Source organism: Capricornis sumatraensis, chromosome 19 (assembly GCF_032405125.1).
Source record: "Capricornis sumatraensis isolate serow.1 chromosome 19, serow.2, whole genome shotgun sequence".
Taxonomy (NCBI): domain Eukaryota; kingdom Metazoa; phylum Chordata; class Mammalia; order Artiodactyla; family Bovidae; genus Capricornis; species Capricornis sumatraensis.
The window spans coordinates 10,456,984-10,478,433 of record NC_091087.1 but is presented as its reverse complement, the minus strand read 5'-3'; the positions used below and the strand labels follow the sequence as shown (position 1 = coordinate 10,478,433).

Genomic DNA, 21,450 nt, shown 5'->3' with positions numbered 1-21,450 from the left:
CCATATTGGCCTTTACTCTGAAACTTCATAATCAAATAAATTTGATATTTCCTTTTACTTGCATTGCTGTACTTAGCGTTAGACACGGTCTTTAAGAATTAGTAAATGAGTACTTGTTAGCTCTAGCATCAATCCTATGTAAAAACTGGACTAAATAAAATACTATGAAAAATCACATCCATCTATAGCATAACGAGACAAATACAAACATATTTAAGCAAAACTCTATCTTTTTATTTTGAAGAGAAACCACCTGATTGAAGCTATTAAACGTAAAATTATTGCAAAGGAATTCTGTAGACATTCAAATAGTACACACAGTTTATTTGCAGAAGGGTCTTTGGTAAGTCAACAGTTCATCAATTTCTGAGTCCTTTACTATTAGGACAAATGGTTTAAGTTGCTCAAGGATTTATCAAAGCTACATATTTTGTAACACAGGTTCTATGTAACAAAGTCTAGAGTGAATATCCTCAGGTGGTCCAGACCAAAACTGTTACCTGTTTTCTCTGGTAGTACAGTGATGCTATAATCAGTTATATGACTGTTTACTAGAAATCAGCATAGGCTAGACAATCATTTCCACAGCAGTCATACCCCAAGTCAGTACTCACAGCTGGAGAATATCAGCGGGCAGGAGTGCTCATCCATGGGGAAGTTGTGCAGCTGCAGCTGGCATTCTGCATTTATGGTGAGCCTGTGGGGGAGCCAAGGGTCACTCTTGAGGTCAGCCAGGAGCAAACCAGCAAAGGCCTTAAGCAAGATCAGGGGCGGTCACATTACCACAACACTGGGCAGGTGGCTGGGGTGGCCACATGGAATTCAGTCTTGGCAAGGCCACCATCCATTCAGTATACCATTTGGTTTTTGTGTGTTGTGTCACTTTGTTTTACTTTTAACTATCAGAATCAAAGGAAATGTCCATTAGTAAACTCCTTGTGTCTAGAAATACAAGCCAAGTAAGAGAGGAAACAAATTGAAACAATGTCTCCTTGCTGTCACATATATTTGTTTTTAATTTGCTTGACTGAATTAAATCCTTCCTCCATTTTGAAACTGATTTATTTGCCTAGTTAGGTATAATGCCAAGTTCATCCACTTGCAGGGATTTCATATTTGGCCAGCCTCCCCACTTGAATAGGCAGGCGGTGACTGCACTAAATGCATGTATGGCATCTTTCCAAAGCAGACATTCCTGGGGTTTGAGTTTTTGTAAAGGATCCCAGGACTGGCCATGTCTCTATTATGATTTGCTTAAGCTCACATTCATTTCAGAGTCTCATTTAGATTCTTTTAAGAACTGATGAGGAAAGAGCTATTAAAAAGTCCTGTTTTCCAAATGTAACTCATCAGTAGAATTTCCTGTGGCATTTTTTTGTTGTTGCTGTTCCCAGTCTGCCAACATTATAATTTCCCTGAAACTTTAAAATTCTTTACTCTTCTGCTTATTTAGATGCCAATATGTGCCTTTATCTATGTGGCAAATACTTATTTACTATATGAGTTACAGATTTTTCCTTATGACCACAAATCACTTGCAACTAAAAGCTCCTCATATTGGATGTAGGGGGAGGAAGGTGTGCTCAGGGCTTGGCAGTGGTATTCACCAAGCAGGGGGACAGAGGAACATGGTCAGAGGTATTAGAGCAACCACCTTCCCCAGTAGCATGCTGAATCAAATGCCTTTTGGGATTTCATGAGGAAATATCACATGGGCAGGTAGCTCCAAGAATCTGGTGCCCAGAAAGGACATTAGGGATTGGAAATAACACGTGGGATATGGAAGCCTTAGGAATGGATGAGCTAAGTCAGCAGGAAAGTGGAAATTGAGTAAAGTCCTAAGGCAGGAGCAGCAGAATGAGGAGGTGCCATGTCAGGAGCAGAACAGGAGGTGCAGGAAGCAGCCGTGGAGCAGCAAAGCCAGTGAGAAAGCGACCATCAGCACAAGGTGGTCAGGCCAGTGCTCTAGAGAGGCCTCCGAGACTGGGAGGGCAGCCTCCTTGATCCCAGGGCTGGATGAGCAGGAAAGACTGGCGTAGTTGCCTATCATACATTCTGGGGTATGTTTCAGTCATGCGTTCAGTTAGACTCAGGTCACTCTACAGGAGAGACTCTTGAGAGATACAGACCCAGGTTCAAACCCAGGTAATATTAGTTCCCAATGGAGACTTTGGGCAGGCAAGTGAGCTCATGTTCTTTCAAATCCAGCCACTATTACCTTACTGGGTTTCTGTGAGGACAGCCTGGCCCCCAGGAGGACTCATTACAAGGTAGCTGTCAATTCCATTAAGGATGCATTAGAGAACACCCTCTGTGCTCTTTTGTTCCTTGTGGTCTCAAATTTGGCTATAATTAGATTTATCAATTTGTTCACCAAGACATCTTTATTTCTTAATTGAATGGACCTGTGCGTTAAATATATTAAAGGTAATTTCCACAGCCCATTTCTAGCAGAAATGGATGCTAATGAAGGAATGAGTGTATATTTATTAAAGATTATTTGTATCACGTTAGTTTTGCACATGTGGGATTAGGAAAAACTTCTTCAAGACCCAGTAGCATGCTGAACATGAGAAGTGATAGAACTTAGCAATGAAAATAGGGTCCCATTCCTACAGTGATCTTAAGTCCCCAGTGTCAGACCACTAGTGGGATTAAATATTCACTAGCATCTCACCTTAAAGTATAAAGGATTTTCCCATCATTCCAAATTCTGAGGAGTTGATTGGGGGTAGTGATCCAGTGAGCCTCTGCAGTTTTGGAATTTCGGAAGATCGTATCTGGAATCCATATTAACCCCACCATGTTGCTGTTCAGAGTAAGTATTTTCATTGTGCTGTTGAACCTAAGGCGACTGTCAGTCCAGGTCTGAGCAAAAAATATATCAATTTGATATTCCTGAAACAGAGCAAAAGGAGGGGAAAGACATTTCTATTAGTGGATTTTCTGCAGATTTTGCTTTCTTTCTCAGGAGTTTGGTTCTGCCCATGGTTTCATCCTCACCTGTTAGCACTTAACATCATGCCTGGATCAACACGACAAGACACTTAACAGAGGTAACCAATATCATTAGTCAACTGTGAGATAACACGTGAAAAAACTCTGTAAATGGTAAATTGTAATAAATACATAAAGTGTAGTGAGAGGCCAAGAGGTAGTAGAAAGTGATTCAGAACATAGATGCTGACCTTCCTGTATTCCTGAGTCCAAGTTCTGGCAGGTAGCAAAATCTAGCATTCTCTCAGTTCAGTCACTCAGCAGTACTCAACTGTAGAGTATAAAATGAATAGAATAGTAGGGTCTACCTACTTCTTAAAGGAGTTATATGGAAGGAAATGATTAAATAAAAAGCTCTAGTGCCAGGCACAACACAAATTATCCAGAGAGTATTAGCTTATATACTAATAAAAATGATCATTTTCATCTAAATCACATATCAACCCAAATCAAACAGAAAAGCAAAAAACAAGCAGCAGCAACAACAACAAAAAAATAGGGCTGACAGCCACCCAAGTCAAATGCCGATTCCAGAAGAGGACTGAAGGGGCAAATTTTTTCTGTAACTGGAAGCAACCCCAGTATGCACAGTACATTAGATACAGGATGGGATTGATGTTACTATGAGACCCAGAGAAATGTCTCAAGTCTGGACCACCTCTGGGGCTCTTCCCCCAGTCACAGTTTAAAGGATTATCTTTAGGTCCACAATAAAGAGGATATAGATGATTAGTGATCTTAATATCTTTCATAGTTTTCTTCCATATTAGATATTAGAAAAGAACTGTTTTTACAGAGTTCAGTAATTCTCAACAAATCTCATATTTATACTTTTCATTGAGTTTCTGGTTAAAGAACCTTTCCGAGAGGTAATTCAACAGACCAATCCAACCTTTCATTAACTAATTCCCTCATTCACTGTCTTTGTTGCACTATGTCAGGCCCTGCAAACCACTGAAGGCCCAGAACTGTGCGAACAGGAAAAGTCTCTGCCTCCATCGGGCTTATATTCCAATCAGGGAAGACAGGCCTTAGACAATTAAGGTGAAAAAAGCATGACATAACTGCTATTGACTATACTTGGTAAGTTAACACAAGAAACGCATTACCTCAGAGGATAAATGGCCAGTTTGAAAGCAGCTATGGAAATATGAACAGGGACTGTTGCCTGCCATTCCAGTAAACAGAGAATTTTGCCCAAATTTCCAGTTCTACAAGGAACAAGCCATCAGCCACTGCAGTGGCCCCCTCCACACACCCCCAGCAGCACGCCCTGAGGGGAATTCAGGATGGGGGGAATAAAGGGGGGGAAGCATTTTGTGGTTTGGAAACTGGCCCTAGATATTTAAGATAAATACCTAAGGGACAATTTCAACGAACCTTGATTCTTACTTCTTCTCATACATAGAAAAGCACCAAAATCATTAACTTGAGATACCTCTTCTTTGTAATTATCAGTGATCTTTTGATGTTTGACTACATTTTTTTCCCAGCAAAAACTATATCCTTAACTCTTCAGAGCCGGAGAAGGCAATGGCACCCCACTCCAGTACTCTTGCCTGGAAAATCCCATGGACGGAGGAGCCTGGTGGGCTCAGTCCATGGGGTCGCGAAAAGTCGGACACGACTGAGCGACTTCACTTTCAATTTTCACTTTCCACTTTCATGCATTGGAGAAGGAAATGGCAACCCACTCCAGTGTTCTTGCCTGGAGAATCCCAGGGACGGCAGAGTCTGTGGGGTTGCACAGAGTCGGACACGACTGAAGCAACTTAGCAGCAATAACTCTTCAGAGCAGTTCCTTAGAGCTGAGAGACTGCATCCTAGGCCTAAGTTCTCAGCTGTTTTTGCTATAGCCCACCAGGCTTTCCTTTTCCAGGGAATCTTCTCAACCCAGGGGTCAAACTCAACTACCTTCGTTGTCAGGTAGATTCTTTAGCACTGAGCCTAAGTCCTCAGTAAGGTCCCCAAATAATACTTAAGTTGCAACTGTTAGGTTGTGTGTTTTTCTTTAGTTGACAAAAGAGAAAAGAAAGATAAAACAAATACTGATTCTTGTTGGAATGGAAGAAATAAATGCTTCTCATCCCCATCAGTGAATCATAGGATCAAGAAATGCTTAGAGCATTAAAAGCCTATTGAAACTCAGCTTTGCAGAAATAATTCAGACCCATTGCTAAAAATCTCTAAATAGGTGTCACTGTGCAAATTTTTTAACTGTGCAAATATGGCCCCAAGGACAAGAGACTAACATATGACTTTTTCACTGAAGGCTGATAGGGCCAAGGTATCTGTGCTTAATTAAAGAGAAAGAGTTAAGTGAAAGTGAAAGCAAAGTGTTGGGTAGAGGCAGTGGCATTTGTTTGCGACCCCATGGACTGTAGCCTATCAGGCTCCTCCGTCCATGGGATTTTCCAGGCAAGAGTGCTGGAGTGGATTGCCATTTCCTTCTCCAGGGGATCTTCCCAACCCAGGAATCGAATCCGAGTCTCCTGCATTGCAGGCAGATGCTTTACCGTCTGAGCCACCAGGTGAAGCCACAATTAAAGAGAAAGAGTAAAGTGAAAGTGAAAGCAAAGGGTTGGGTAGAGGCAGTAGCATTTGAAACAAAGGCCTAGCACTGATCCTGGAATCATGTTGACACAAGATCTATGCACACGTGAAATTGGTCCATAAGTAAGAGACTGGGTAGGTTTTTTCTTTTTTTTTTTTAATTGAAGGATAACTGCTTTACATTATTTTGTCATTTTTCAGTCATACATCAACAAGAATCAGCCATGGGTACACCCATGTCCCCTCCCTCCCATCCAACTCCCCATCCCACCCTTCTAGATTGTTACAGAGTCCCTGTTTGAGTTCCCTGAGTCATATAGCAAATCCCCATTGGTTATCTATTTTACATGTGGAATTGTAAGTTTCCATGTTACTCCCTCCATGCAGCTCATTCTCCCCTTCCTCCCATCCCTCCCGTGTCCACAGGTCTCTTCTGTATGTCTGTTTCCCCATTTCTGCCCTGAAAATAAATTCATCAGTACCACCTTTTAAATTCGGAACCTCAAGTCAGGAAAAGAGTCTGTGACTATTTGAGACTTAGATTTACTGTTGCTTTTCTTTCTGTAATGATAAATTGTAGCCTGGAAAATCTGGTCCAAAAGGAGGCTTATTCTTCAATGCCAATATTCCCACAGCTGGGACAGTTAATGGAAAAAGGAAATTCCCCGACAATGGAGTCAAGATCCAATGAGAAGAGTCTTTGGGAGCCCAACTCTGGGAGTAGAGTTAATCCAGACTTAACTCTAGAATATCAAAGATATTCTCCTCACAGGGAAAAAGAGTCCACTCACGATCTGCCCATTGGAGTCTCAGAACTGCTATAAATCAGTGCTGATTGTGATCATCCTGGCTTTTCTCCATCTTTGTAGCTATACTCTACACATGGCTGTGGGTTAGATAGCTCTCTCTTCAGTTTAGAGGTCAGTGGATCAAGGAAAGCCATGTACATTTTGATGTGGTATATACAGGCAGCCCCAACGTTGGGGATGGGACTAGATGGATCTTTCGGGTTGCTTCAATTGAAGAAAGGAAGAGTGTGTCTGTCCTAAAGAGGGAGAGACAGACAAAACATCTGGCAGCTAGAGACAGATCATGGTGGGCATTGGTGCAATTCAGCAAGTATCACAGCATTCCTACTTGCAGGCATGTGGTAGAGTCACACACTCCCCTTTCAGGCCCTGAGAGACTGTGTGAAGCAGAGTCCACCTGATTCACACCAGATACATATTGTAGGTGCAAAAGGTAGAAGGGAGAGTGGGAGGCAGGGGTGGGGGCTGCAGTCCTCATGGAGAAGGTGACTTAGAACCAAGACCTCAGTGAGGTGCAGAGTGAGCTTGGCAGAGAGATGGCTCCCTTGCAGGGGCCCTGAACACAGAAAGCAGGAAGGTCAAAGACATTCCTGAGAAACGGGGACAATGTAGTATACAGAATCAGCCCAGTGGGGCCAGGAAACAGGCCCCTTACTTCCTTGATGGCAGAATTTTAGCCTAACAAGGATGATTGCTGACTATGAAATAGCCTACATTCGCACAGAGAACATGAGAACACACTCAAAACTTTAAATAAAATTCAGGGTGTGAGAATGGCCACTATGGCACATATAGCTACCCATATTAATTAATTCCTTCTTCCCTTTAACACCAGTTTATTGGGTAAAGAAATGAGGAGAGGATGAAAATGCTCTCCCTAAATAGACAAAGTTCATGTGGACAGTTCAGTTCAGTTCAGTCACTCAGTCATGTCCCACTCTTTGTGACCCCATGGACTGTAGCATGCCAGGCTTCCCTGTTCATCGCCAACTCTCTGAGCTTGCTTAAACTCATGTCCATCAAGTCAGTGATGCCATCCAACCATCTCATCCTCTGTGTTCCCCTTCTCCTCCTACCTTCAATGTTTCCCAGAATCAGGGTCTTTTCTAATGAAAGTATTGGAGCTTCAGCTTCAACATCAGTCCTTCCAATGAATATTCAGGACTGATTTTCTGTAGCCAATAAAGGCCCTGAGTATATTTTGGAAATAATCTAAAACTATTCAGATACTTTGAATTCCAGTATTAATCAGGGATATTGAGACAAAGATAACTTCAAGAATTTTATGAAAGTTGCCAAGGATTCCAAGTGAAAATTTCCAAGTGGGTTTTCATACTATATACAAATGCAATTATCCTTTATTAAAAAGTAAATTGATTTTTTTTAAAAAAATGGAAAAACAAAAAGTCTCCTGCTAACCAAATAGTCCTCCTCTTTAGGTCTTTTCTCTCCTTATTGTCTCTGCTTTCCATCCCCATTTATGTCCCTTCACAATACATTTTAAAATGCAGATCTGAGATGGGTAAATAGCAGGCTAGGCAGCATCACCTAAAGTCACTCCCATGAGGCACTCCCATGCTTCTGTACCCACCATTCACTGATTATTGAAATAGAGACAATAACAATTTTCTCTTAGAGGGTAAACCAAGGCCTGAGAGGTTAACGAACTTTCACCAAGTCAAAGTCTGCTTCCCAGAATAAAAGGTAACCCTCCTACACTGTCGATGGGAATGTAAATTGGTACAGCCATTAAAAGATGCTTGCTTCTTGGAAAGAAAACCTATGATGAACCTAGAAAGCGTATTAAAGAGCAGCGAAATCACTTGGCTGACAGAGGTACATATAGTCAAAGCTATGGTTTTCCAATCGTCACGTACAGATGTGAGAGTTGGACCATAAAGAAAGCTGAGCACCAAATAATTGATGCTTTCAAACTGTGGCACTGGAAAAAATTCTTGAGAGTCCCGTGGACAGCAAGGAGATCAAACCAGTCAATCCTAAAGGATATCAACCCTGAATAGTCTTTGGAAGGACTGTTGCTGAAGCTGAAGCTCCAATACTTTGGCCACTTGATGCAAACAGCTGACTCAACTGGAAAGACCCTAATGCTGGGAAAGATTGAGGCCAGGAGGAGAAGGGGGTGACAGAAGTTGAGATGGTTGGATGGCATGACTGACTCAATGGCCATGAGTTTGAGCACATTCTGATGAAGGACAGGGATGCCTGGTGTTCTGCAGTCCATGGGGTCGCTAATAGTTGACACAGCTGAGTGACTGAACAACAGCCACTATGGAGAGCAATATGGAGATCCCTTTAAAAACTAAAAGTAAAGCTACATATGACCAGCAATCCTCCTCCTGGGCCTATGTCCGAAGAAAACCATAATTTAAAAAGACACATTTATCTCAATGTTCATTGCAGCACTATTTACAATAGTCAGGACATAGAAGCAACCTAAATGTCCATCGACGAATGGAAAAAGAAGATATGGGACGTATATGCAATAGAATATTAAGTGTGTTAGCTGCTCAGTCATGTCCAACTCTGTGTAACCTCATGGACTGTACCCCACCAGGCTCCTCTGTCCATGGAATTATCCAGATAATAATACTGGAGTGAGTTACCATTCCCTTCTCCAGGGGATCTTCCTGACTCAGGGATCGAGCCCCAGCCTCTCACATTGTAGGCAGATTCTTTATCATCTGAGGCCACCAGAAAAACCCCTCCCAAGTTCAATCCCTGGGTCAGAAAGATTCTCTGGAGAAGGAAATGGCTACCCACTCCAGTATTCTTGCCTAAAGAATTCCACAAACTGAGCAACAATAGAATATTACTTAACCATGAAAAAGAATGAAGCAATGCCATTTGCAGCAACATAGATGGATCTAGAGATTGCCATATTGAGTGAAGTAAGTCATACAGAGAAGGAGAAATATACCTTATATGTGGAATCTAAAAATAAATGATACAAATGAAATTACTTACAAAATAGAAACAGACTCACTTAATGTTTTGGTGAAAGTTTTAACTTTTGCTTCAGGTTCAAAGTGAAAGTCGCTCAGTCATGTCCAACTCTTTGAGACCCCATGGACTATACAGTCCATGGAATTCTCCAGGCCTTCCCAACCCAGGGATCAAACCCAAATGTCCCACATTTCAGGCAGATTCTTTACCAGCTGAGCCAAAAGGGAAGCCCAAGAATACTGGAATGGGTAGTCCATCCCTTCAACAGCAGATATTCCAGACCCAGGAATTGAATCGGGGTCTCCTGCATTGCAGGCAGATTCTTTACTAACTGAGCTATCAGGGAAACCCCATCAGGTTCAAAGAATTTATTAACAGAAGAAACCACTCATTATACAGAAATATGCAAATTCAATATCTAATAGAGACATTGAACTTACTTTCAATATATAATCGTTAAAAGAAAAGAGAAATATAAACAGTAGAGGAGAGAAACAGCACATATGTCGCTCAGTTGGACCAACTAACACCCAGACTCAGTACTGGGAAGGCCCATGTAACAGCAGTCTGGAGTCCCAGCTGAGAAAGGCTCCCAGGCAGTGCATCCACTCCACTGGTGAGACTTTGAATTGCAGTTTTGGGGGTTCCTGTTTATAATGCTAGGCTGCAAACTGATACCATCATCAGTTGGCAAGCAAACTGCAGCTCTGGTTTCACGTTAATCTTTCTACAATGCTGTTTGTTTTATCTTGTGAGTGATGGGTTTCTCCAGACCCCTTGGGATTGGCTGGATCCAAAGGGCTCAGTAAAATTCCGAGGATCACTCTGTATCTCACCTATGGTGCTGCTCAGCTTACTGATGGCAACAGGTGCACTCGCCAGCAGCCATGAAGTCAGGGCAGTATCCAGGCAGATCTGAAGGGAGGTCAGAGGCCTGCTCGGCTTTCTTGTCTCTGAAGCCCAAACAAAACTGTCTCCATTTAATTTCCTTCAACACTCACAGACTTAGAGAACACACTTACAGTTGCCAGGGCGAAGGATGAGGGGAAGAGCTAGTGAGGGAGTTTAGGATGGACCTGTACACAATGCTATACTTAAAATGGATAATGAACAAAGGATCTACTGTATAGGAACTGGAACTCTGTTCAATGTTATGTGGCAACCTGGATGGGAGAGGATTTTGGAGGAGAATAGAAATGTGTATATGGATGACTGAGTCCCTTAGCTGTTCACCTGAAACTATCACAACATTACTAATTGGTTATATCCCAATACAAAATTAAAAGTTTCTTAAAAAAAAAAAAGGACAAAAGGATACATGCACCCCAGTGTTCACTGCAGTATTATTTACAATAGCCAGTACATAGAAAAACATCCATTGACAGATTAATGGATAAAGAAGACATGGTATATATATACACCAGCAAATTTGGAAAACCCAGCAGTGGCTACAGCCTGGAAAAGGTCAGTTTCCATTCAAATCCCCAAAAAAGGCAATGCCAAAGAATGCTCAAACTACTGCACAATTGCACTCATCTCACACGCTAGTAAAGTAATGCTCAAAATTCTCCAAGCCAGTCTTCAGCAATACATGAACCATGAACTTCCAGATGTTCAAGCTGGTTTTAGAAAGGCAGAGGAACCAGAGATCAAATTGCCAACATCCACTGGATCATGAAAAAAGCAAGAGAGTTCCACAAAAATATCCATTTCTGTTTTATTGACTATGCCAAAGCCTTTGACTGTGTGGATCACAATAAACTGTGGAAAATTCTAAAAGAGATGGGAATACCAGACCACCTAACCTGCCTCTTGAGAAATCTGCATGCAGGTCAGGAAGCAACAGTTAGAACTGGACATGGAACAACAGACTGGTTCCAAATAGGAAAAGGAGTATGTCAAGGCTGTATATTGTCACCCTGCTTATTTAACTTCTATGCAGAGTACATCATGAGAAACGCTGGGCTGGAAGCAGCACAAGCTGGAATCAAGATTGCCGGGAGAAATATCAGTAACCTCAGATACGCAGATGACACCACCCTTATGGCAGAAAGTGAAGAGGAACTAAAAAGCCTCTTGATGCAAGTGAAAGAGGAGAGGGAAAAAGTTGGCTTAAAGCTCAACATTCAGAAAATGAAGATCGTGGCATCCGGTCCCATCACTTCATTGGAAATAGATGCGGAAACAGTGGAAACAGTGTCAGACTTTATTTTGGGGGGCTCCGAAATCACTGCAGATGGTGACTGCAGCCATGAGATTAAAAGACGCTTACTCCTTTTAAGGAAAGTTATGAGCAACCTAGATAGCATATTGAAAAGCAAAGACATTACTTTGCCAACAATGGTCCATCTAGTCAAGTCTATGGTTTTTCCAGTGGTCATGTATGAATGTGAGAGTTGGACTGTGAAGAAATCTGAGTACCGAAGAATTGATGCTTTTGAACTGTGGTGTTGGAGATGACTCTTGAGAGTCCTTTGGAATGCAAGGAGATCCAACCAGTCCATTCTAAAGGAGATCAGCCCTGGGCGTTCTTTGGAAGGAATGATGCTAAAGATGAAACTCCAATACTTTGGCCACCTCATGAGAAGAGTTGACTCATTGGAAAAGACTCTGATCCTGGGAGGGATTGGGGGCAGGAGGAGAAGGGGATGACAGAGGATGAGATGGCTGGATGGCATCAGCGACTTGATGGACATGAGTTTGGGTAAACTCTGGGAGTTGGTGATGGACAGGGAGGCCTGGCGTGCTGCAGTCCATTGGGTCACAAAGAGTTGGACATGACTGAGTGACTGAACTGAAGCTGAGCTGAACTGAGTGTCAAAGCTTCTCCATCTTTGACTGCAAAGAGCGTGATCAATCTGATTTTGGTATTGAACATCTGGTAATGTCCAGATGTAGAGTCTTCTCTTGTGTCATTGGAATAGGGTGTTTGCTATCACCAGTGCATTATCTTGGTAAAACTCTGTTAGCCTTTGCCCTGCTTCACTTTATATTCCAAGGCCAATTTTGCCTGTTATTCCAGGTATCTCTTGACTTCCTACTTTTGCATTCCAGTCCCCTATGGTGAAAAAGACATCTTTTTGGGGTATTAGTTCTAAGAGAGATGGGAATACCAGACCATCTTACCTGTCTCCTGAGAAACCTGTATGTGGGTCAAGAAGCAATAGTTCAAACCCGGTATGGAACAACCGATTCAAGATCAACTGGTTCAAGTTTGAGAAAAGAGTATGTCAGGCTGACAGAAAGGTGGCAACAGGCTGTCTGTTGTCACTCTGTTCAATCTATATGCAGAGCACATCATGAGAAATGCCAGGCTGGATGATCTACAAACCAGGATCAAGACAGGCAGGAGAAACATCAATAACCTCAGATATGAGGATGATGCCACCCTAATGGCAGAAAGCGAAGAGAAACTAGAGAGTCTCTTGATGAGGGTGAAGGAAGAGAGTGAAAGGGCTGACTTAAGACTAAATATTAGAAAACTAAGATCATGGCATCCGGCTCCATTAATTCATGGCAAATACAAAGGGGAAAGATGGAAGCAGGGACAGATTTCCTCTCCTTGGGCTACAAAATCATTGCAGATGATTTTTGCAGCCATGAAATCAGAAGATGATTGCTTCTTGGCAGGAAAGCAATGACAAACATATACAGTATGTTGAAAAGCAGAGACATTACTCAGCTAACAAATGTCCAAATAGTTAAGGCTATGGTCTTCCCAGTGGTAATGTATGGTTGTGAGAGCTGGACTGTAAAGAAAGCAGACCACTGAAGAATTGATACCTTCAAACTATGGTGTTGAAGACTCCTGAAAGTCCCTTGGAGAGCAAGGAGATCCAACCAGTCAATCTTAAGGGAGATCAACCCTGAATATTCACTGGAAGGACTGATGCTAAAGATGAAGGTCCAGTATTTTGGTCATCTGATGTGAACAGTCAGCTCGTTGGAAAAGTCCCTGATGCTGGGAAAGATCGAGGGCAGAAGGAAAAGAGGATGAGATAGCTGTATGGCATGAACTTGAACATAAACAGTTCAATGAATGTGAACTTGGGCAAACTCCAGGAGATGGTGAGGGACAGGGAGGCCTGGCGTGCTGCAGTCCATGGGGTCGCAAAGAGTCAGACACAACTGGGAGGCTGCACAACAACAACACTTACTTTGAATGAGGAAAAACATAAATACTTAAAAGTTTCAAATGCCACGAAATTCAGGAAAAGCAGACTTTGTTTTTATTTGCTAACTGGCTTACCCTCACCATACTCACACATCCTCTATGTTTTGCCTGCTTGCTCTTTGGTCACTATGGCAATGTCTTATGATGCTAGTTATTTACAGGGAGAGGATAAAAATGATTATTTCCTCTGGTATAGTGAAACAAAATATTTTATTATAAATAGTTTTTTAAAAGAAAAATTTATTTAACTAACTGTTTGTTATCGGATATATGTGCATGTTTGGGATACTACTATATTGGGGAAAACCTCAAGCTTCTTTTATATAAAGTTTGGGGCTTCTGCACATGAACTTTGGATTCTAAGATTTTCCTCCAAGCCACTTACACTTCAGGGTAACTGGACCTTGAGAAACAACCACACTGGGATAGAGCCAGGGAGTGGCTCATGCCATGAAGATCATCATATACCGAGGTGGCAGGGAACCCCATCCCATTAACCACAGCCTGAAAGCTTCCCCAGCCCCACCTCCTCTTAAGGTCTACACGTATATGATCCCAACAAGAGGAACTTGTAATGGAGGAATCAGAGAAGAAAAGATAGCAATATTATTTTAAACACCCTGCAGCTGGAAATTTCACACGCTGCTAGGACCTTCCCAGGGGCCTGGGAGGAGTTTCTGAAAGAGGGGAGCTGTGAGGCTTAAACTTTGCAAGCATCATGTAAACTGGGAAGAGTGAAGGATCAAGTGGTGTTTATGCCTCTGGACTAGGATTTGCTTGTGGACGTCAGGTAGACCCAATTCAGGATAAGCAAGGGTCTGGAGGAAACACAGCTGTTGCTAGGGGTGATGCTTGCAGTCAAGACAATAGGAGGGAAATCTCCCTCCCTACTGTCCTTATCTTCCAAGTGCCTCAGACTGGTGGAATCCAGCAGGAGGCCAGATGACCAGGCCTGGAAAGGCAGGCTGTGGGGTCAGCCCGTATGATGGGGAGCAGTGCAGGGGAGGATGGGAAATGGGTAGAGAATCAGCAGGGGCATGGGAGGGTGGGAAGAGCGCCCATCAATAAGCTGGCTCCCCAGTTACACCCCGTGAACATTTTCCTCATTCCCCTGCTTGCCTTTTTTATACTCCCTTCCTCGAATGGCTGTCCTTCCTCTGAATTTTAGCTACTCATTAACTGCTTTCATGTCATATGTCTTTCAGATTAAAGCATTCCATTGGATGTTATATTCTCCAATGATTACTGCTACCCAAAAGCATACAGTGGCTACTCAAAGTCTAAGAATTGAGTTTAAACTCCTTTGCATGACACTCTAGAGAAGGAAATGGAAACCCACTCCAGTGTTCTTGCCTGGAGAATCCTGTGGACAGAGGAGCCTGGTGGGCTGCTGTCCATGGGGTCACACAGAGTTGGACATGGCTGAAGCGACTTAGTATGTATGCATGCATGATACTCAGGATTCTTTGCTTTATAACCCAAGTTGACCATCTGCTTGCCTGTAAACACACCCCTGACCACCACAATCTGCTCCCTGATGTGACATGACACTCTGCACTCACCCACATCCTCCCTGTCCCATCAGTGCTGTCCCCAAGCCTAGAGGCCCTCATGTCATCTCCTCAGTCCTATCATCTCCCAGTCCCCTGAGGTATGGCTCCTTAGCTTCAAATGTTTGACTGCAGCCAGGCCTTCTTTATAGTATCACTCATCACTTTCTTCTCCTGATGTGAATGCCTTGTATTTTTCCCTGGAATAGCTCACAACTGTTTTCAAGCTGAGCATGTAACACTGTCACATGGTCCCTTGATCCCTGTCTACGGCACTAACACTTCCTCACCCCACCAAGAAAGCAGCATCATTTAAGAGCACTTTCTTGACTACTACAGAGTCCCACCAATTAGCAAAGATCTGAGGCCTTAATTATAAAGCTACCTGTTAAACCATAACTGCAGTTCTGTGGTCTTGGCTGCTAGCTAGTGCCACTTACCCCATGGATGGCTTGCTGCTCGCCTACCATATACTTTTAAGTATGAGGTGGTGACTTGTGTCTGGGGGCTCAACCTCCAAATGCCTGTGCCCTTTCAGTGTGTGCCCATGCAAGAGAACCCAAGGGGGCCCCAAATACAGAAAGGACCCACACTTCCTCCCCTCTCCAGAGTGGTCACAAAGCACTGCTTGGTCAGTGTGCCCCAGGACACCTGCTGAGCATCTCCACCAAGCAGACCAGGTCACACCTGTGGAGCCCTGCACTGAGGTCATAAGAAAGCATCACCAGAATTAGCCAGGCTCCATGGCAACTATTGTCATGAGCCATCTTGTTCCCAAACAACCAGCTGCTATCTCCATATTAAGTAACATATGCACTATATAGAATCCTGATCAGTGACTAACACGACCCCTCTCCATAGGAGTTTTCTTTGTCCTGAGACTATAATAAGTGTCCACAAGCCCATGAAAGGGGCTGGCTCCCCCTTGAGCCAGCTGCTTTCTCATTCTAAGGGGAAAATCCATTGTCCTGTTTCCTTTTCAACCTGGTAGGAGCTCATCACAGAGGTGTGTGCAGAGGTGGCTACAGAAAGCTTAAGGAGATGCTTCTGAGCTGAGTTGCATGTTCCCCTCAAATTCACATACTGAAGTCCTAATGCCTGGTGCCTCAGAATGTGACTACTTGGAGACAGGATTCTCAAAGGTGATTAAATTAAAATAAGTCAGATGGGTGGGCCCTAATCCAGTTCTGACTTGTGTCTTTTTGAGAAGAGAGACATACACAAAAGCAAGATACACACAGATAAAGTGGCCATCTGCCAGCCAAGAAGAGAGGCCTCAGGAGAAACCAACTCTGGCAATACCTGGATCTCGGATCTCTAGCCCCCAGACAAGGAGAAAATACATTTCTGTTCTTTAAGCCACTGGGTCTGTCTGTGGTACTTTCTTGTGATAGCCCTAGCAAACTAATATAGAGGGCAAATTAAGACTAAATAAAATCATTATGGGCTTCCCTCATAGCTCAGTTGGTAAAGAATCTGCCTGCAATGCAGGAGATCCCAGTTTGATTCCTGGGTCAGGAAGATCTGCTGGAGAAGGGATAGGCTACCCACTGCAGCATTCTTGGGCTTCCCTTGTGGCTCAGCTGGTAAAGAATCTGCCTGCAGTGTGGAAGACTTGGGTTCAGTCCCTGGGTTGGGAAGATCCCCTGGAGAAGGGACAGGCTACTTACTCCAGTATTCTGGCCTGGAGAATTCCGTGGACTGTATAGTCCATGGGATTGCACACTTTGACATAAAATGCCTTAGAGGAGTTGCAAGTGTTAAAAGGAAAACACAAAGTTACTCAAAGATGTTCATAACATTTGTTCTTAAACACAGTTGCTGCCACTTTCAAGGTTTTCATGTATAAATACACCTATCCTTTGCATTCAAACTTTGTCTGTCTGAATACTCACTTTAATAGTTCACAAACATTTTTATCCAAGTTTACTTCAAGTGGAAAATCTTCTACAGTAAGTTCCCTACATACAAACGAGTTCCATACTGAGAACATTCATATACCCATTTGTTTTTAAGTCCAACAAAGTTAGCCTAAGTACCCAACTAACAAAATTGGCTACTCAGTACTGCACTGTAATAGATTCATAATACTTTTCACAAAAATAATGCATAAACACCAAACACAAATTGTGTGTTGTTCAGCAATCCCACTTCTGGGCATACACACTGAGGAAACTAGAATTGAAAGAGACACGTGTACCCCAATGTTCATCGCAGCACTGTTTATAATAGCCAGGACATGGAAGCAATCTAGATGTCCATAAGCAGATGAATGGATAAGAAAGCTGTGGTACATATACACAATGGAGTATTACTCAGCCATTAAAAAGGATTCATTTGAATCAGTTCTAATGAGGTGGATGAAACTGGAGCCTATTATACAGAGTGAAGTAAGCCAGAAAGAAAAACACCAATACAGTATACTAATGCATATATATGGAATTTAGAAAGATGGTAACGATAACCCTGTATGCGAGACAGCAAAAGAGACATAGATGTATAGAACAGGCTTTTGGACTCTGTGGGAGAGGGAAAGGGTGGGACGATTTGGGAGAATGGCACTGAAACATGTATAATAGTATATATGAAACAAATCGCCAGTCCAGGTTCGATGCATGATACTGGATGCTTGGGGCTGGTGCACTGGACGACCCAGAGGGATGGTATGGGGAGGGAGGAGGGAGGGGTGTTCAGGATGGGGGACATGTGTATACTTGTGGCAGAGTCATGTTGATGTATGGCAAAACCAATACAATATTGTAAAGTAATTAACCTCCAATTAAAATAAATAAATTTATAATTTAAAAAAAATTAACACAAAAGATAAAGAACCATTTTTAATCTTACAGTTCAGTACCTTGGAAAGTACAGTAGTAGAGCACAACAGCTGGCATACAGGGGCTGGCACTGAGTGAACAGACAAGAAGAGTCACTGACTGCAGGGGGGAGAGGTAGTGGGAGCTGGTAGGGCTGCAGGATCGTCAGCAACAGGAGACGGAGGGCAGGCTGCGATCCCATTCATGCCTGGCACTGATGGCACTGGTTCTGGCTCCTTGCTGAATTCAATACTATCTACCCCCTTGAAAAAATGATCCAGTGATGTCTGGGTAGTATCTCTTTTGTCTTCATCATAGACGACAAGGCAGTACTGGGCTGCATCCTGAACGGCTGCCACGGCTTTTGTGTGCTCTCCTACATTCAGATCCTGTACCTCAAAACTAACAGTGCCTCCTCAAATAAGAAAATCCCTTTGCCTTCCCTGTGTTGTGACTCTCATCTTAGCAGTACCAGCTATATCACTACTGCTTTTATGCTTGCTTCCAGACCTTCTGGGCTTGAAAGAAAGATGCTGTACTACTGTACTCTATATAGGAGAGTTTGGGGTACAGTAAAGTACCCCAAAACAACCACTTATAAAGGATGCATACACATGATAATGTATGTCAGACACACAAATTAACTTACATATATGGACATGCAAATGCGCATTTGCACCTCTGACGTTGGAAACTTGAAGGTTCATATGTTGGAGACTTGCCGTATCTTGAATCTGTATGTGTGTGCATGCATGCTAAGTCACTTCAGTCATGTCCAACTTTTGGCAACCCTATGGACTGTAGCCCACCAGGCTTCTCTGTCCATGGGATTCTCCAGGCAAGAATAATGGAGTAGGTTGCCATACTCTCCTCCAGGGGATCTTCCTGGCCCAGGAATCGTGCCTGCATCTCTTATGAGTCCTGCATTGGCAGGTGAATTCTTTACCAGTAGTGCCACCTGGGAAGCCTTGAATCTCTATGTGCCCATCAGAAGAACTTTTAAGTGTAGGTGATTCTGGGTGAAAGTAGGTGGTTATGGTGAGTTATTTGCAAAAACAGCATAAGAACTCCTTTTATTTTGTCCATGGCCATGGCCAGCTCCTCCCGCACTGCTTCTGGACATGACCATATGTTTTATAGCAGATCTGAAAGAAGCATAGACTTGGAAAAAGCTTGCATGCAGAAGCTAGCCTGTTTTGCTGCTTTTTGAGAACCCTCAATCACCGACAAATGGATAAGACCAGGCCAGCCTGCTGGAAATTAAATGCCAGGCTCATAGCCCCAGATCACTTCACGGCAACACCCACACAGGTAAGGGACAATATCCTCACCTTGCCAGCACCAGCCCACCAGTCTGAGGAATACAGACAGACCTGCTTTCAGAGCCCTTTTCTTGACTGTGCTTTTACAAACTGGATATCTGTGGCACCCCTGCATTGTCAGATAATGATTAACATTTTTAAGCAATAAAGAACTTTTAATCAAGTTTTGTTCATTGATTTTTTAAAGACATAATGCTGTTGTAAGCTTACTAGACTGCAATATAGTATAAACATGCACTAGAAAACAAAAAAAATTCATGTGGCTGACTATATTGCAATATTCACTTCATTGCAGTGGTCTGGAACTGAACCAATAGTATCTCTCACGTACACCTCTATGAAAAAAGCACTAGATTTGAGATGGTTTGTTACACAGCAAGCTGACTGGTAGGTTCTTATGTTAGATGTTATATTAGTGTGGCATAATTATCATCTTCATCTCCTTTTCCTGGAGGGTTTAACCCCACAGGGTTGCGAATTTTACTTCTCCACACCTACCAAATCTATTGCAAACTTGGGTCCAATTTTAGATGGTATTTTTAATTCTTTTAAACATAACCAGTATAGTAATGGTATAACCAGTAAAGTAAATAATAATATGTAACCATTATAGTACTCAGATACCCTTGTTGGATTGTTATATAGGTGTTTAAGAGTATTTTCTTGGTATTTGGGGAACTTGTTTGGAATTTTTGTCTGGACTGAAAAACGATCAATAATTATTCCCATTTGAAAATGGAATATAGGATACCATTATCCAAAAATTGCTATTCATTTTATCCAGGAAGATATTATTATATTCAGATGACGAAAATGCCATTATAGTACGATCCATGGTGGAGAAGTTGGTGATACAGTGAAAACAGGGCTAAGAGAACCCCAGTCACAAGAGAAAAGCATAAACATATCTTCACTAACATAAAACACAGACATCCCATAAAATGAATATCAGAGGCTTGCACATCTTAAATAAAAGTTAATGTTACAGACATAGTTTCCATTTACCATTTTTTAATAACTAGAACCTATCAACAACTCTTATCTCTGAGGCATTAAACATGCTTTATAAATTTTATTTATTTATTTTATAGATAATACAAGAAACGTGCACTATTAACTGTCATAGTTTTGTGACTCTAGTCCTCAAAAGGAGTATTGAATGCCTTCTCAATGCAAGCACTGGGCATTCTTCCAAGATCTTTCTGAACCTGGAGACATGGCACAGTTTGAAAGTGGAGGTGTCTTTCAAAACTGCTTTCCTGTCCAAATCCAGGTTTCTCAAAGTTTTGGGGCATCCCAGGCAACTTTGCCAACAAAAGTCTGCCTAGTCAAGGCTATGGTTTTTCCAGTGGTCATGTATGGATGTGAGAGTTGGACTGTGAAGAAAGCTGAGCACTGAAGAACTGATGCTTTCTAACTGTGGTGTTGGAGAAGACTCTTGAGAGTCCCTTGGGCTGCAAGGAGATCCAACCAGTCCATCCTAAAGGAGATCAGTCCTGGGTGTTCATTGGAAGGACTGATGCTGAAGCTGAAACTCCAATTCTTAGGCCACCTCTTGAGAAGAGTAGACTCATTGGAAAAGACCCTGATGCTGGGAGGGATTTGGGGGCAGAAGGAGAAGGGGAAAATAGAGGATGAGATGGCTGGATGGCATCACCGACTTGATGGACATGAGTTTGGGTAAACTCCAGTAGTTGGTGATGGACAGGGAGGCCTGGTGTGCTGCTATTCATGGGGTCACAAAGAGTCGGACACGACTGAGCGACCGAATTGAACTGAACTGAAGCAACTTCATGATTAGGAATGCCAGGAACCAGGAGATATCCTGGCCCATATCTCATCTTCCATATGAGACGTGCTCCTAAAGTTAGAGTTGCAAAGAAAGGCCACTGCACTTGTTTTTCCTTCCACTTCTAATCCCAGTATGTCCTGAGAGATGCATACCTTGGAACTAGAAACTTGTGCAAGTTTTAATACAAAAGAAAATAATTATTCATATATCACTGTTAATTGCATTGTGAAATATATATATCAAGAATATGGGGCCATTTATACTTAAGAAAGTCTTCCCTGGTGGCTCATATGATAAAGACTATGCCTGCAATGCAGGAGACCCAGGTTCAATCCCTGGGTTGGGAAGATGTAACCCATTCCACTAGTCTGCATGGAGAGTTCCACGAACAGAGGAGCCTGGCAAGTTACAGTCCATGGGGTTGTAGACAGTCAGACACGACTGACTGACTAATCATTTCCACTTTTCATCCT

General features: G+C 42.6%; 1 protein-coding gene across 1 annotated transcript in view; it reads right to left on the bottom strand.

The window, feature by feature from the left end:
* GABRG3 (gamma-aminobutyric acid type A receptor subunit gamma3) overlaps positions 1-21,450 on the bottom strand; it is an 831,740-nt gene that overhangs the window by 284,661 nt on the left and 525,629 nt on the right. Inside the window, exons 4-5 of the mRNA XM_068991088.1 lie at positions 2,678-2,898; positions 615-697 (exon numbers count right to left, since the gene is read on the bottom strand). Coding sequence (XP_068847189.1) covers positions 615-697; positions 2,678-2,898 — 304 coding nt within the window. The remainder of the gene's footprint in view (positions 1-614; positions 698-2,677; positions 2,899-21,450) is intronic.